The sequence below is a fragment of the Puma concolor genome, chromosome C1 (assembly GCF_028749965.1).
Source record: "Puma concolor isolate L17-30 chromosome C1, mPumCon1.1.hap2, whole genome shotgun sequence".
NCBI lineage: Eukaryota > Metazoa > Chordata > Mammalia > Carnivora > Felidae > Puma > Puma concolor.
In genome coordinates, this window is record NC_141674.1 from 196329903 (window position 1) to 196348539 (window position 18637).

The 18637-nt window shown below is 36.8% G+C and overlaps 1 protein-coding gene across 7 annotated transcripts in view; it reads left to right on the forward strand.

The window, feature by feature from the left end:
* UNC80 (unc-80 subunit of NALCN channel complex) overlaps positions 1–18637 on the forward strand; it is a 228938-nt gene that overhangs the window by 93319 nt on the left and 116982 nt on the right. For 6 of the 7 annotated variants that reach the window (XM_086719513.1, XM_086719516.1, XM_025933443.2 and 3 more), the window contains exons 23-26: positions 3353–3565; positions 7106–7241; positions 10570–10703; positions 17253–17418. In XM_086719513.1, coding sequence (XP_086575639.1) covers positions 3353–3565; positions 7106–7241; positions 10570–10703; positions 17253–17418 — 649 coding nt within the window. Of the gene's footprint in view, positions 1–3352; positions 3566–7105; positions 7278–10569; positions 10704–17252; positions 17419–18637 lie in introns of all 7 variants that reach the window. The other variant, XM_086719512.1, reaches the window with a different exon arrangement.

Here is an 18637-nt window from a genome sequence, read left to right on the forward strand (position 1 = left end):
GTGAGTCCATCCCTATCCATTCTGTCATGTCTCCATTTTTTGCTGCTTCTTCAGATTGCGCTGAACTGTAAGAGGTAAGCTCTATCAAAAAGAGGAAAAATTGACTCTTCTCTATGTCCAGGAAGAATTCTTTTTGTCCAAGGTATTCTAGAACTCTGCCTCTAAAATCAATACTTTCTAAACTATACTCTGAAAGGAATTTATAAGGAAAATAATTCCCTATAGCCACACCCCACCTAAAATGCCTTGAAAGCTCTTTCATACACGTTGTGAAGTCAGTACTTAATGCTAAGCATCTTCTACCAGGATGCACAGTAGAGTCCTTAGCTTTGTAGAGTCCTCAACAACTTCCTCAATTGTCTGTATAGTAAGATACATACTACAATACCCCCAGAAAGTGGTATTATTCAGTGTCATCTTGACTATAGTATTTCAAGTCTGCTTTCATCCACCAGGTTGATGAGAATTATAATTAAAAGGCAATGTTTGAGTTACTCTATGTCCTCATCCCTTAATGCAGATAGTGACATTTCCAAAAGTTACCTACTTTTACAGTTAACATGGATCAAATTCATCAGATAATAATCAACCCTCCTTTTCATGTTGTGCTATATAGTTAATGGGAATTATTTTCATAATGATCTCGATTCCATTTCCAAACTTTAGATTAGGATTTCCTAGGGCTGATAACTGGTAATATCTGAGTTTTATTATAACTAGTTTTTGTGAACAGAAAATCAAAATTGCTTTTCATTCCAAATGCCCTGAGCTTTCTAAGCTTTCTTCTGAAGGAGGCAAGCCAATGTACATAGGAAAAACCACAAAGCACAATTTGGATTTTTCATTCATCTATTATTAATCTTTTCAGTGTCATCTAATAGTTAAGGGCAATAAAAAGATCCTCTGCCCCATACATTTGAGTTAGGCTAATTTTCGACCTTGGTAATTCTGTAGGAGCCAGGGTTTACAACATAATGCCACCCTAACAGTGGTTCTGTCTTCCTGTCATTAAGCAATGAATCCCACTGCTTTATATTGGGAATGTGTCAAAATTTGATGGGTTGACAACAAATTCACATGACTCACCTTGCCTTCCAGACTGCCATCCATTTTTACAAACAGATGTTCAAGCCTTTTCCAGACACAGATTAGCATATCTGAGATATGTAGTAAAATAAATATTTAATACAAGAAAAGAGCATAGACGTTTAATCTGTATGTTATGGTACCCCAATACTGATAGGTTTAACGCAGAAAATCATTTGACCCTCTCAATCTCATCTTTCTATTCCTGTGACCTACTACCAAATCTTGGCACCAATGCAGTGGATGATAGATTTTCATCATTAGTGTCCACTTTTTTTTTTAATGATAGGTTCTCACCATTAATGTTCATCTGTACTCTACCTTTCCGCATAGGTTAACTTTGCATGTAGTATCGATGCATCATATGCTTTGTGATATTAAGTTCCTACATAAATATATTTCTTATCAGAACTCTTGATGGCTTCCTTTAAGTTGTGGACAATGAGAAAATGCTTAAAGGGCTAACTTACTAGAATCATTAAGTGTGTTTGAGATACTGTGGTATTCAAAGAATGAAGTAACCAACTCTGCCTAAGAGGAGAAACATTAAGAAAAGCTTCTTAGAGGAAGTAACTAAACTTATTAGTAAAAGTGGGAATTTACAAGATGGGAAAAAGGCTTAACAGCTCCACAAATCATGGAAACAACATGTGAAAAGGTGTAAGATGTCATATTTAAGGGACTGTAACCTGTTCGATATAGTTAGACCATAGAGTACTTGATACAGAGATAGAAAGGGAGATGAACCAGATAACAAAGGTTGAGTATCTTTATTCGTGTTATGATTGAGATGGATGGAGCCTATAATAAATTTTAAATAGGAAAATGATATGATCATATATTTGTGTTTTAGAGAGTAACGTTACATGACTTTAATGCCCCATTTAAAAAAAATGACTTTCTATACACATTCTAGAAATCATCTTTGTCAAGATTTATCTGTGTATATATTAAGACAATGCAGGTACCAAAGAGGAACTAGCAACAATTTGTACATTAGAAAGGCCTGGTATTGAATCCTGTGTTCACCTCTTCCCAGCTGTATGATCGTAGAAAATTTATGCCTCATTTTTAAAAACATTGAAATGAGGATATTATTTCTAGTCTAGAGGTTTGTTATTATTATTCAGAATGATGACTCATAAAAGCTAATCAACATATAATTGATACTCTCTATATATTAGCCCCTATTTTAATATTGTGGATTAATGAATCATTAAGAATATTATTGTTTGAAATGTTGAAAAGCATTGGTTACTAATCAGCTTATGGCTATTAGGTAACTCTGAGTTGATGGCCAGTATTGTGATGTATTTTTTTAAACTGGCTCAAGTTAAATATACACATTGTTGATGTATGTACTTTTTGTTACCTGTGGACCTTCTATGGGAATGTTCCTTTATTTATTTATTTATTTATTTATTTATTTATTTAATTTATTTTAGCTTGTGAAGATTTCAGTAGGTAGATGATCCTTACTAGTTTCTTGGTATTAACTGAAAGTTGTTTCTTCTTTTCTTTTTTTTTAAGCACATCTTGACATGACAAGATGGAACCATATTTCTTTTTTGAATAAATGCTCTGTTTTTCATTTATCAATTGAATAATTTCCTCTTTGTCAAACATTTTCAATTGAAACCATGCCCATTTAAGCAGAATTTTATCTGTTATTCATCACAAAGTAAGGGGGACAAAAGACTAACTCAACAAAATCTAATAAGCACTTCCTTTTCTTACTAGCCAAAATGCGCAGGAACAGTTGTACTTCTTTGGAGTGTGTGGATGGTCATAGATAACATTATCATTGGAACAAGATCACTATTGATTCCCTTGATTAACATAAGACTAGTTCTAGAAATTGAATATTTGTTTGCCTTGGGTTAAAATTTTAGGTTTAACAAAAGCTTCATATTAAAAAACTCCTTTGAACATTACCTCACTCTCCTATGCAAATCCCAGCTGCCTCTTAAATATGCAATGATAAAGTCATAAAATTACTTGAGATTCTTCAAAAGGGGAAAGCTAAACACAGAAATCTACTTAAAATGTCTAATTCTTCAGTATGCAAATTTGCCTTCAAAGATTCATTTTCCAGAATTCCCACTACTGTTAACCATGCTACTACCAGTCTGCACTCTGGGAAATATGACTAACCTAAATCAAGACATGGAGACTAAAATAAACTAAGAGTACTTAGTAATTCCCTTTAAGGTCGGCCTATTGCTCATTAATCCAACATCATTCTTTCCTCCACAACCGTCCTCAGGAAGCTCCTGTGGTAGCCAGAGCAGCTCTGTTTCTGGAATGTGCCCGTTTTGTTCACCGCTGCAACCGCGGCAACTGGCCAGAGTGGATGAAAGGGCATCACGTGAATATCACGAAGAAAGGCCTTTCCAGGGGACGCTCTCCCATTGTGGGCAACAAACGGAACCAGAAGCTACAGTGGAATGCTGCCAAGCTCTTCTACCAATGGGGAGACGTGAGCTTACGATTTTCTTATATAAAAATTCAGGTGCTTGGGTGAAGTGAAGAAGTTCTATGTTTTTGTTTGTTTGTTTGTTTGTGAGACAATTTATTGAGTATCTGTTATGTACCATGCACTGAAAAAAAAACATTTTAGGGGAAGATAAACTTAATTCATTTAATGTTCTCAATATATCTATGAAGTTAGACATTATTTCCTGTCTCCTTCCTTGGTCCCCTGCCTCCTTCCCCCCTATAAATATAGACATTCCCAGAATTTATTATAGTTTTTTCCTGCATAACCTCCCCCAGGAGTACATTTATTCCTGTATTTTTAACTGTAACCTATATGCCAGTAGCATAGACTTCTCTATCCATAGTACTGTTCAGATCCCAGGCCAGCATTACCAACTGTACTCTGGAAGCATTCACTCAATACCCTGAAACACAATCTGACCAAAATAAAACTCTTCTTCCAATATAAATACACCCTCATCTGCAACCTTTCCTGAACTTTCTATTCTTATAAATGGTAACACCATTTATCTAAGATGACAGCCTTTGAACATATTCCATCCTTCCTTCCCTTATTGATTCCACCTCTTCCATGTCACTGATGTCCTTTTAGGTCACATCTTTGTTCTTTTTCATCTGGATGGCTAAAATATTTTCTGATTTGGTCTTCTTCCCACAATCTCCCCTCATCTGACCCATTCTACACACTGCCAACAAAATGATCTCCAAATGGCAGAGCCCATCTGAAAGTAGAACATTCATACTTATCTCCCGGCTTCCAGATTTACCCTCTCTAATTCATTCTCCAAACTGCTCTCACAGTGATTAGGCTAAAATGCAAATCAGATTGTGTTTCTTACCAACTTACAATGCTTCAGTGGCCTTCCTTTTCCCTTGGGATAAAACCCAAATTGCTTAGCCTGACATCACTGCTCTCTCCACAGCCTTTATTCAAACTACAGCAAGATTATGGATGATGAAGTCAAATGACCTAATGTATCTAAAAGAACATTTATCTCAATCCTTTGTGTCTAACAGGTGTTCAGTAATAATAAGTTATTACATTAATTTCTGAAAGCAGGATACACGGTTTGTGCATTTCTAGGCAGTTAACACAGAGTCTCTCAAAAGAGTAAGGGTTCTCCCCCATTCACACATTGCCTTTCATCATTCTTCAGAATACAAAATGAGGTTCAGCTTCAAGAACTATAGATCTAGGCCCAATCTACCCTCCCAGCCTTCCTGCACATGTTTGTCTCTCACAAAATTGTGCTTCAGCCAAGTGGCTTACTTGTCAGTCTCTGAACAGATCCATGCACTTCCTTGACAGATCTTTTGGAACTCCCTACCTGGAGTATCCACTCCTCTTCTTCTCCATTAGCCCAAACACCAATTCTTCAACATCTACAGAAATCTACAGAAAAGAGACACTGTATGATTCTCTGAACTGAATCTAATCTGTCCATCTCCTGAACTAATAAAATACTTTTTGTCTCTTTCATCAGTTAATGTGTTATTTTGATGTGTTGTTGCCTCCCCCAGGAGACTGTAAGCTCCTTGAGGGGAAGAGCAAAAGACAGATACCCTATGCTTGGATCTCAGACCATGGCTTGCTGAACAACCTTCAGCAAGTCTTTCAACCTCCCTCACCTTCCCAGTTGCCAAACAGTGACCCTTCTAGATGAAGGCTTGTAATCTACTAGGGCACATTCAGCAAAGATACTGGCATACTGTAACAATTTATTCAACTCTATGTGTTATTTACTCCCTAACAAATTACCTCACTTAATAAATATTTGATGAAAAAAAAAAGGAACAAACCTATCCCTAAGGCATTTTTCTAGCCTTGTAAGAGACAAAGAGCTCTAAATTATTATCTAGACATTTAGTGTTATCCAAGGCAAGTTCATTTTCTGAGCAACTCTTTAAGCTTTCTGAATTGTGGATTTTTTTTTCAACTTTTTATTTATTTTTGGGACAGAGAGAGACAGAGCATGAACGGGGGAGGGGCAGAGAGAGAGGGAGACACAGAATCGGAAACAGGCTCCAGGCTCTGAGCCATCAGCCCAGAGCCCGACGCGGGGCTCGAACCCACGGACCGCGAGATCGTGACCTGGCTGAAGTCGGACGCTTAACCGACTGCGCCACCCAGGCGCCCCTGAATTGTGGATTTAACTTAAATTGTTTAGTGTCAACATCCTGGAAAGATCCATGTAGATTTTTCCCCCTTTGAATTTCACCATTAAGTTTGTTGGCTCCATTCCAGACTCATAATTGCATGTCTCCTTCTTTAGAGAGGATCTCCAAATAGTGGCATCAGGACAAGGCTTTTTGTTGAGGTAGTGGTTTTTATTTTTAATGTTTTTCTTTGTTTGCTTAAAACTTCTCAGGTTAGTGACTAAACTTTTAGGATGCCATGACACCTTTTTACAATGCTTTCCTTCCCATTGATATAGTTTTTGTTACTTGTCACTTAATTCCAGAGTTTAAGGAGAGCTTTTTCTTTCCAGATAGTCAAGACATTCAAACGACTTGCGTTTTTATTTAAAGAGTTTTGGACGTATCCTCATCAATTTGTAGTACTTTGTCTAATTTCTTGCATGCCCAGAATTTAGCAACCTTTCTGAATATTTGAAAGAAGTAATACCAGAAGGAAGAAGAAAATTAGTTGGAATTTATACCTATGAATGCATAGACTGTCAAACCCCAAGTTCAGTGCTCATTTTAGCTTTTGACTCTCCTTCCTAAGCACGTGTCTTTTATTGTACACAGTATGTAATTGGAACATAAAAAGAATTAGATAGAGGTGGTGTATTTTGTCTCTTCTTGTGGAAAATTCATTTTGGCAAATCAGACAATAGTGCATGATGATTCAGAAGAACAGATAGCAGGTACTGGTTCCATGTTGATGTTGGGTACTCTACCAAAGGAATAGTTAGTGTCTCTTATTCATTCATAGACTATCATGGAGTGGGAGAACAGAGTCTATAAAAAAGATATTACTTTGTACATAATGCCAGATATAAATAAAATTGCTGTACTAGAATTCTTGCCAACCTCCAAACTCATTAGCATGGCAGTGACATTCTCATAAAATAGCATAATCAGAAGCACTCTGAGGAACTGAGAGTTCTTTTTTTTTTACTACAACAAAATCCTCCATTAAAAACAACTTTGCACTCCCTTATATGAGACCTATGAAATAAATGTCCATCAAGTAAGTGGAAATATATTCAGAAAAAAAAATTTGTATGAGAACACAAAGGTTTTGTTCCAGTTCCTACAAGTCTTCAGACTAAATGACCTTGGAGATAGTGTCAATGCCATCCACCCCTGGGTTTCTACATAAAGAAACATGGTGAGTACAGCACATTGGCATATAGAGGAGGCTTATGTATCAGTGTCAATCTCTTTGTTTAATATGCCCTACTAGATGATATATACCTTCCCATTAACAGTTGCTTATGGCCTCTGTAATGTGAAGGCCTATTTTTCAGTCTGACATGCTTTGTGCTGTTTCACTCTTTTTCTCCCATGCTAGGCAATTGGCATCCGGTTGAATGAGCTGTGCCATGGGGAAAGTGAAAGCCCCGCCAACCTTCTGGGTCTCATTTATGATGAGGAAACCAAGAGGAGACTGAGAAAGGAGGATGAGGAGGAAGACTTTTTAGATGACAGTAAGGAGACTCCCTTTACTACAAGAACCCCTGCTTGTAAGAATCTTTGCTTTAGGAGCACTTAATATTTCTCTTTCCTCTTTCATATTCTTACCACCTTCCCATGTCTCCCCACTGCTCCTTTTCCCCGATTCCCTGTGCATGGATGTAACGCATGTGCATAAAGCCACACAAAGAGAGGGCAAAAACCAAAAAGAGAAGACCATAGACAGACACAAGGAGTTGCAGCCAATACAGAACATCCAATGCTTTGTAGTCTGTGACTCTTACTATTATACAAAGGTTAGTATTAGGCCTCTCTGAGAAAATATAGTTATGGAAAATTACTGACCCAGAAGAGGTTCACTCAGGTTTTGCATTTTGTTATTGCTCTTGGAGATTAAAAAAAAAAAATGGACCAAATAAAATTGAACATGAAATGCTTCCCAAATCATTAAAATAGTGAATTATTTGATTATAGTTTTTAACATGAATTTGAAATATTAAACAATTCAGATTTTTAGAAGTGTGAATGTCTGCTGTTCTGTACTTCTTTGTTAAAATTAGAAGTGAGTCCCACCATAGACAAAGAGATTCCTGTACACTCCTCTTCAACACCATTTTGTGCATATGTGTGTTGTATACCATACAAGCTTGTTGTGTATGTGTACTACTACCTAAATAAAATTCCTAAATGGTTATGGAATTGGTGACATTATCTGATGAAGACAATAATACCTCTTCCTCTTGCCTTTCCCCAGTGGTTTGAGATTCAGACTCCCTGATTATATGTTAAAGACTGTTGTCAGTTAAGCAATGCCAAGATGACTTCATCTTTCTAGTCTTAAAGTGTAAAAGCATGGCTGGGTGTAATATTGAGCATAATTAAATAATAATCAAAGAAAACTTATTGTCTTCTTTTCCACTTTCATACCAATGATTTTTTTTGCAATTTTTTTCATCATTTTGCACTTTCTCATCCTTTATCACATCAGAGCAAATTTTCTTGACTTAGCTGCTAACAAAATACCAAATTCTGATATCAGTATTTCAGCCTACCAAGTGAACATTGGCCCCCAAAGATTCCCTCAAGTTCACAGGAGTCTAGACTATCCTAGAATGCCTTTGGATAATTGAATGGAGAATAGAATTGGGTCTGGCCTTAAGACCACTTGAGGACTATCCAGCAATCACAGAACCTAGTGAAGACCCACCAGAAGACATCTCCAAACTGCCCTGGATCTCCTAAGCGTCCTTCAGAACACAGATGAGCTAAAGCACCATTAGATGGATACATCCTCACAGCTCAAAATGAGCTTTAATCTCCATGAGACCACATAAGTGTCGTTTACCAATATGTTATGCCTGGTACTTGGGTTTTTGATGAGAGCATGTAGGACTCAATCATTGTTCATTTTAACAAAACATTTCAGATGATAGTTGCAAGAGAGCCTGGACTAAGACCAAGTTCACTGTTTACAGGATTGACAAGGAGAATCTGGATGATAATCTCAGGACAAGATCCAGAAGTTTATACTGAATATGTAGTGTTTGATCATTTCTTTTTTTTTTTTTTTTTAATTTTTTTTTTCAACGTTTTTATTTATTTTTGGGACAGAGAGAGACAGAGCATGAACGGGGGAGGGGCAGAGAGAGAGGGAGACACAGAATTGGAAACAGGCTCCTGGCTCCAAGCCATCAGCCCAGAGCCCATCGGGGCTCGAACTCACGGACCGTGAGACTGTGACCTGGCTGAAGTCGGACGCTTAACCGACTGCGCCACCCAGGCGCCCCTGATCATTTCTTAAAAACTATTGCACATCCAAACAATTTAGTCTAGGCTTATGTAGCCTCCATGAAGAGAAGATTGAAATGTCTGGTTTAGTTCTGCTTTCTTGTCAGTACATAGCTCATCTTCCACTTAAAAGGTAATTATGGCTCGAGTACCTGGGTGGCTCAGTCATTAAGTGTCTGACTCTTGACCTTGTCTCAGGTCATGAGCTCATGGTTTGTGAGATCAAGCCCCGTGTCAGACTCTGTGCAGATAGCATGAGCCTGCTTGGGATTCTCTTTCTCCCTCTCTATCTGCCCCTCTTCTATTAGCCCACATGCACTCTCCCTCTCTCACAAAATAAATAAATAAACTTAAAAAAATTAGTAAGTAAAATAAAAGATAATTATGGCTCCAGTAAATATCCATCTAGAAATTCCAGAGGACTTTGTCTCTTCCATTCTTAACAAGAGGCAGTGTCTCCAGCCACATACTATCTCTGGAGAAAAAGTAATGGTTTTCATGAGGAAATCACATATCTTCAGAAAGAACATCATTTCCACCCTCTCTCAGCTAAGCCATAATATATACATGCTATTCAATTAAGAAAGCCTAATACACAGGAAATATTTTAGAAAGATATTTAGGAATGTTGATCTGTAGTTGTGATTGCTTGATGCCTTGATTCAAATAGATAACTATTTTCTTTCTTTTATGAGAGGCAGAACTTGACATTACTTTGGTCTTCTTTTCTGAATGTTGATAAGTAATCACTATATTTCTGTAGGATTAGTGACAACATGTATCTGAGAACCAATCCTAAGAATTTTAAAAATCTCTATGGTGTCACCTTGGCCATTATCTGCCTCTATAGTAAAATCCATTGTTAGATTTATGATGGAGGCAACATTTTACTCATCCAAAGACTGATATTCTTCAGAATAAAAGAGAATATTTTTATACTTCTAGTGTAGCTATGCTTTAATATGATAGGCCAATTTGTATAACGTGTATGATACAAGTGACCAAGTATGTCTTGTCTATGCTGCAGAAACACATCTGGGCTAAATTGGAAGCAACATCACTGCCCTCAAGATACATGTCTCTCACAAAATAAGGTGGCGAGATTCGTGTAGTCCCAAAAGTAGTTCACTACCCTGTACGCAGTCTAAATCTGGCTAAATTAGCAATGTGAAAATCTTGCAAGACTGCTTTCCATTTCTGTTTTTGTTAAAAGGCTTTCTAGTTTAGTGGACTGTGTTATGTTATGCTATGAGTCTTAAGGAAAATAATTTAGTTCATATTGATTGATATCTTAATACTAAACAATACTAATTATAGAATTACAAAATGGAGGAAGAGAGAGGTATATGGTAATGCATAGATCATGCTAAAAGGAATAGGTAAATTGAACATGTATAGGTAACATTCTCATATGCAATTTCATTTTGGACATGTATAGGTGACATTCTCATTTGCAATTTGATTTTACACATGTGTAGCTTTGTCCATCAAACCGTGCCTCTGTGTATGTTTTATTGATTTGTTTATTTAGGAAGGAACTCTTTCATTCCATAGGTACTGTGAACCCCTCTAAATGTGGCTGCCCCTTTGCCTTGAAGATGGCGGCGTGCCAGCTTCTCCTGGAGATTACCACCTTCCTTCGAGAAACCTTTTCTTGCCTGCCCAGACCACGCACTGAGCCTCTGGTGGTAAGTCAAGCATGTGTGTTAATAATCAGGTTACGTGGAGAGGCCAGACATGTGGCTAGGTTTTGAGTAACCACAATTTCCTCAAAGGCTCAATGGCCAAATGTATCATATAACTTAAAAATTCAACCAAGGGATTTTCATATATAAAAAGAAAAAAATCTTTTTTTCTATTACAAAAAATAAGGGTAATAACTCTGAAATTGACCTTGAAATCACTGAAGATAACACCACTGGGTCCAACATTGTACTGATCACTGTCAGTTATGCTGGGAATGTCTAATACAAGAAGAGGCTATAAAGCAACAAAAGCATTCCTTTGAGGTCTTAGAGACTGCATCTGGAAGACACAGGGTCTACGGAAATGGAATGTGTGCTCCAAACTGGAATCGTGAGTGGGCTTATAAAGGCAAAAGCCACAAGGTTACAAAACTTGTTTTAAAAGACATAATGATTGGTGCTGGCTGAGTTGAAGCTATCTACTGCAGGACTGGCTATTTAGCTAACAGGTGTTACATTATCTCTATTTTAATCCAAAGGAGAAGGGTGTGTACCAGGAGGTGGTGGAGTTGCAGTTGACAAATGGCAATTGACAAAAGTAAAAACTTCATGGTGTTGTGGAGACTAAAACAGAACACATACACAGGCCTTACTTCCTCAATATCCTCTGTCCTCTATTTTGAGTGACTGTCTTAGCAATGCTGACTTCATTTTGAATCTTCTTTCACAAGCCTTTAAGTTCCTTTACTCTGCAAACTATGAGGAGTTTTATGACCAGCATTCTCCAGAAATCACTGGCAGAATCTTTCTGTCATAAAAATCTAACTGCTCATAAATCCTTGCAGAAATGTGCTTCCAATGAGTTTTCTCATTTAAGTTATGGGGAAAAATTTTTATTTAAGTATTTAGCACGTAGACATCGCTAAACGTACACTTTTATTACTACAGTACTTCTTATGGATCTGGATGGGCAGAAGAAGACTGTACACACACACACACACACACACACACACACACACACACACATGCACGTGTGCACACGCATACCCACATGCACACACATCATACTCCTGTACCGCTGGGGCCTGATTTGTTTAGCAGAGTATACCAACACTCTGCAAGGACCAGGAGTCTTCACAGAGTATGTGAGATGGGCACACATCAGAGCCGATTTTCCTTGGCTCTTAATCCTCTAATAGGCACCAAGTTTCCAGTGGTTCTTTTATTACAGGCACCGCCCAGCCAGAGCTGAGAAACCAGACAAATTCTCTTATTTATTTATTTTTTTTTACACAAGACTTAGACTACTCTACCAGAAAAATTGTTACACGATCCATGTGCTTCTACATTAGCCAATTTTACACTCCACCAGCAGTCCTGCTTTTTTGACCAGACTCGGCATGAACAAGGCCATACCCCAATCCCTGGGAGAAAACAAAAGAATCCATGCTATTATCCCTGAGCACTGCCTCTACCTCTGGTTCTCCAATGTCTGGAAGACCTGTTTCCTCACACTCGGAAACAGAAAATGGATATTTTTACATTGGAAACATTTATGGGTAAAAGGTATGTTTTCAACAGAAACATACCAGTATTGGACTGCAAAACTACATTATCTGAATGTCAGAAAGGGACGTTTACTGACCTGATTTCATTTCCTATTAACCTGGGCCTTTAATTTTCTGAATGTCACCTCGACTATTATATTGAGACTACTCTATAAAATCAAATCAAGGCCAGCACATGTGTTTGAAGCCAAGTGGGATGAAATATGTGATCTGTAAGGCCTACTAGTGTTATTTTTTCAACACTCTAATTATACTGAAGCCTTCATAGAAGCATGGTGGTACATCTACTTTTCATTTTTCAAATTTTTATTGGTCCCATTTAGATCCATTGTGATTTTTGAAAATAAGAATCTTAAAGTCTGACTCAGTTATTTTTGTTCTCCCTTTCAACTCCACAAAGCTATAGTTTAATGTCCCTTGTCATTATAACAAGTTTCATTTTTAAAAAGTCAACCAGATCTGTTAAAAATTACTGTATAACCAACTGGCAGACTAGTAGAAAATGGCAAGGAATTAAGCTAAATGATCCTTTGGTCATTCAGTCAATGAGAGGAAGGTTTTCACTGCTATATCACCCTGAACAAGGTCTCAGGGATCTTTTATTCAATACACTAGGACTTGCATTGTCAAATGTAGATTTATGTATTATGTTGAGATGTGACCTTTATAAAATAAATGGGAAGAAGATTTTTCTCCTGTTTAATCTAACAATAGTTGATGGTAAACAAAAAGAAAATCACCCTTCAAGTTACCTTCCAACCTACTATAAGGAAACCAGTATGATAAAACTGTTTTACCAATACAGAAGCTGTTAAAAATTAAATTATTAATCAAAATTAAATTATTAAATAAAATTAAAATATTATTTTAGCAAAATGCCTCTGGCAAGAGTATTTATGGATCTTCAGAATTTTTTTTAATTCAGTAACATTTTTAATAATAGTAAAAAAAACAACCACCCTAATATATGAAATAATAAAAGTATAAGGTAGTAAAATAATCACATGAGATGCTATGGATATTATAGAATCTGAGGCTTGAGAATGGAAGAAAATCAGGGACATAAACTTTCTATCAAGAAAAAAAGTTTTTTCTGGGAACGCAAGCTGGTGCAGCCACTCTGGAAAACAGTATGGAGGTTCCTCAAAAAACTAAAAATAGAACTACCCTACAACCCAGCAATTGCACTACTAGGCATTTATCCATGGGATACAGGTGTGTTGTTTCAAAGGGACACATGCACCCCCATGTTTATAGCAGCACTATCAACAATAGCCAAAGTATGGAAAGAGCCCAAATGTCCATCAATGGATGAATGGATAAAGAAGATGTGGGATATATATACAATGGAGTATTACCCGGCAATCAAAAAGAAGGAAATCTTGCCATTTGCAACTATGTGGATGGGACTGAAGGGTATTATGCTAAGTGAAATTAGTCAGTCAGAGAAAGACAAAAATCATATGACTTCACTCATATGAAAACTTTAAGAGACAAAACAGATGAACATAAGGGAGGGGAAACAAAAATAATATCAAAACAGGGAGGGGGACAAAACAGAAGAGACTCATAAATATGGAGAACAAACTGAGGGGTTGTGGGAGGGGGGATGGGCTAAATGGGTAAGGGACACTAAGGAATCTACTCCTGAAATCATTGTTGCATTATCTGCTAACTAATTTGGATGTAAAATTTAAAAACATTAAAAATAAAGCAAGTTAAAAGAAAAAAAAGAAAAAGAAATAAAGAAAAAAGAAAAAAAAGTCTTTTTGTCAGAAATTTCCATAAGACCCTTTCTTTTTCTTTTTTTAATTTTTTTTAAACGTTTATTTATTTTTGAGACAGAGAGAGACAGAGCATGAACGGGGGAGGGTCAGAGAGAGAGAGGGAGACACAGAATCAGAAACAGCCTCCAGGCTCTGAGCTGTCAGCACAGAGCCCCACGCGGGGCTTGAACTCATGAACCGCCAGATCATGACCTAAGCTGAAGTTGGACACATAACAGACTGAGCCACCCAGGCGCCCTGTAAGACCCTTTCTAAGATGGATGGGATTTTCGTGCAAAATATCTGTTTGAAGAAGTCCTAGTTATACCCAAATTGTTGGGAGAGTAATCAAAAGAATCTGAAGTACAAATAATTAAAATAAAAGTTAATTAGTTTATCCACAGTTGTTTCTTGGAGAGGGTCAGGAAATCCCAGGAGGCCACTCACTGGATTGGTGGGGGCATAGAGGTGAAAGAAAAGGCAAAATGACATCAAAATCTTTTAAAAATTATTAAAATACGTTTTTACCAACTTAATTTTTTCTCAGATCCCTAGATACAACTTAAATAATGGTTTTTTTTGTTTTTTTTAAGAGCTTCTGGTAGCATTTTTATTCATTGTTTCATAAGCCATACTAACAAATAATGTTTTTAAAAAAGAAAAAGAAAAAATAGCTTTGTTACAAGATTTATAATCAAAATAGCATAATAATCAAATTTTTTCTAAATATTAATTTTCAAACAATATTGAGAACAATAAAGAAATCATTTTTGAATAGAGATTTTGTTTGTAAAACTGCTGGTCTATTCAAATGTTTACCAACTGAATTAGTGAAACCAATAACCACTGGCCAAGCAACATGAATTAAAACAAGTAATTCTCCTCCAACGGATAGATGAGTCCACCATAATAAAGTAAAAAGCAGTAAGGAAGTCTCTTGTCTACACTCATTCATTAGAGAAAGCAACATATTGGATGCTTTTATGCAAGATTTTGCTAGAGGCTATGCCAAATGTGCTGATGGAATTTAACAAATTGGGTTATGAAAAATATACTGCTGGATTCCAAATGTTCCTAAAGTTAAAAAATCAGAAGCAAAACACAATTCACATATACCAAGGCTAACTGATGGATGTTTATTGAGAATAAGACTATGAACAAGGTGGTGTGATAGTTACAGGAAAGGGAATAGGGAGGTTACAGAGGTAATTATATTGAAACAGGAGAACCAACATATAAAAAATTATTTCCCGGCTACAAAGAGTGGCCATGAAAAGGGGGCAGAAGGGCCATGGTTGGCCATAGAAGGGGCTGGAAAGACCTGAAGAACATCTCTATAAAAGGTCACATTTGAATGTAGCTTTGAAAGATAGATGGGATTTTGACAAGTGGATAAAAGAAGAAATTGGAACTGCTTTTGAGAATCAGAGTTTTTACATTACTTTTTGTCCCAAGTAAGAAATTTATCTAATTAAGTTTGGCTAACAAAATTGAAAATATATTAGGTTTTCTACTTGTTTTCTAAAAGGGATTAATTTCAGGGAAGCAATTGTATTCCTAGAATATTTTTTGACAATGCTAAATAGATTCTATGTAGTTCCTTTATTTTTCTAGATGTGATGTAATTTTCTAGGTACCGAAATGTAACTTCTGTTCTTAATCAAAAGGAAAAGAAGAAACAACATGTAGAGTCTAAAGTTTCATTTATTAATAACAATTAAAATCATTAGATTTTAATTTTGGTGCAAACTAGTTTTTTTTTTAATTTTTTTGTTTTCCATATCTAGTTGAATCTGAGAACTTACATCGTATTTGGGGGGAAAATGCTCTATAGAAATAAAATTAGCATTTTATATAGTTTTCCTTTATTAACTCCTCCAAGAGTGTTTTACAGCTAACAATTAAATATGATCTTCTGGTTGAATAAGCCTCCATTCACAGAACAGGTCAAATTTTCAATTGGGGGCTTCATTGACCAAGCTCCTACAAAATATTTTCCCTCCCCAAGGCTTACTTTAGGTTACCGGCTCACTCTGTTCACAAGCAGATAGTCATGGAACCCCTCTAATCCTGAGGTCCTTCTAGAAGAGAGTGAGAAATATCTCTAATGCCTGATAGTATTTTGAGACTCTGGCCCTCACATATGAGATTTCTTAAGCCTGAAATGCCTTTTTCCATTTGTTTGCTGAGCCAACTTTAAGTCCTCAGGACAAAACTCCAACATCACCTCTGTATTCATTTTCTATTTCTGTAGAAATTTAGCTACTTAAAAAAGTGTAAACATTGTATCTTACATTTCTAGAAATCAGAAGACTCACACAGGTCTTACTGGGCTAGAGTCAAGGTGTTAAAAAAGGTGCACTCTTTTCTGGGACTCTAGAGAAGACTCTTTCCTTGCCTTTTTTCCATCTTCTTGGGCAACTCACATTGCTTGGGTCATGGTCCTTTTTTCCATCTTCAAAGCCAGTAATTTGGCATCTCTCTCACTCTTCTTCCGTAGTTATATTCTCCTTTGACCACAGTCTGGAAAAGCTTTCTGCTTTTAAGGATTTGTGTGATTAGGCCAAGCCCGCTTAGCTAATTCAGGATAATTTCCCATCTCAAGATCTCTAACCTAAATCAGCATGCACAAAGTTCCTATTGCAATGTAAGGTAACATATTTACCTCTTCCAAGGATTAAGGCATAGACATACGTGGGGGTCCATTATTCTCCTCCAAATCTGATTTCTAAGTTCCTACTCACTCTCTCAGTCTAGGAATTTATCTTTTGTTTCCCTTCTGAGTCTCTGTCTCAGGATTTTGAGTTCGTTTAGGGCAAGAACCATTTCTTATTTATCCCCCAGTACATAATACATTCATATTCAGTACACTCAGTGTATAATCATTTAATAAACACATGAATGTCAAAGATGTAGGCTAAACTGTGGACAAAGTGTTAGAAGGGGAGCAAGCTAATTCTAGATTTGGAACAAGGTCTGTGCTTTTTGAAGATAAAGTATGAAGAAAAGGGAAAAACTATGAGTTAGAGAAGTTTTTTTTTTTTTTAATTCAAGAAATATGTTTATTGGCCACAACCTGAAATTGGCATTAGATAAAGAAGAATTTGGCTCTGTGCAAATTCAGCTGTGTGCAATTCAAAATGGAGGGAGGTTTACCACAAGACCAATGCAGCGCTGAGGAGATGCCAGCATTCATGTACTCCTCACTAACATTGCAGGACTTAGAGAGCTGCAGACTTCGTTTGGATCCTGAGTTGGACCGGCACAGATATGAGAGGAAGATCAGCTTTGCTGGGGTCCTGGATGAAAATGAAGACTCAAAAGATTCCCTCCACAGTAGTAGCCACACCCTCAAATCAGATGCAGGTGCTGAGGAGAAGAAAGGTATGGAAAGCAAGAATTTTTTTCCTGTTTCAGTGTTTCTCATAGGATATTTGGCCTGGGGTCTAAACCACAGAATTGTGCACCCAAAGTCCAAAACTGTTGGCTTCATACAGTACTGTGTCCACTTAATGAGGTAGGAAACCACGCTAGTTAGCAGCTGGACTCGACAGTTGGAGAAGTTCAGGTTGTAATTCCAGCTCAGCAACTCTCCATATCCCTACCGATGCCACCAGGTAGTCATCAGATGAACCATTATTTCATGTACCAATAAGGAAGAAACAATACTTCCAATTCAGCCCTTATGCAATACTTTCTTACCATTTAATTCTTAAAGAAAGAGGACTTTCAGACTTAATTAGATGTCAAATTTTATTATTAATATATATCATTCATGTGCAGCCAAAGAAAACAGAAAGTATAAATAGAATAAATGGTTTAAAGTCTTTCTAAACAATCTTCAATTCCAGGTTCAAATTTCTTAATCACTTTGCAACTCAGAATTGTCAGTGTCCATGTTTTCTCTATATGATAATGTCCTCTGTGTCATTAGAATATTAATAATACACCATTAAATGGATCTGTAAAGGAAGTAAAGCTGTTGGTGCTAGGTACTTGAGCCAACATGCGTTTGTACGAAACTAGCCTACCCTCATACTCAATACCTCCTTCAAGAATGTTGCCAAGCACATCTGACTTACCACCACATGCACTCCGTCACCCAACTACCATTTGACTCCCTAGTGTTAAAAGACACTCTGGCACCCATTCTGTACATCTTGTTGCTGGTGCTTTAGATGCTCACATGGACATAAACAATAGCAAACGTGTCACGACAGCTACCTGGCACTAGTGATCTTAAGATGGCCTCAACTGTAACACAAATATCAATTTCAGATATATGAAAGTGTGAAAATATGCACTTCAAATGGTAAAATATAACAACCAGCTGTATGACCTTGTCCAAGTTACTGACCCTCTAAGCCACAGTTTTCTGCTCTGTAAAATTAGGTTATTAACACCTACCACATTGTGATATTGAAAGCTTTAAATGAGACAATACGATCAAAGCATAAATGTAGTACCTGGTACCTAGATTTGGTATAGGATAAATAATTGTTGTCACTGTGGTAGGTTTTATTAATATAATGAGTGTACAGACTAGAACCGCAGAAAATTCTAAATATAAGCTAAAGATTACCAAGTTTTAAGTTGCTTTCAA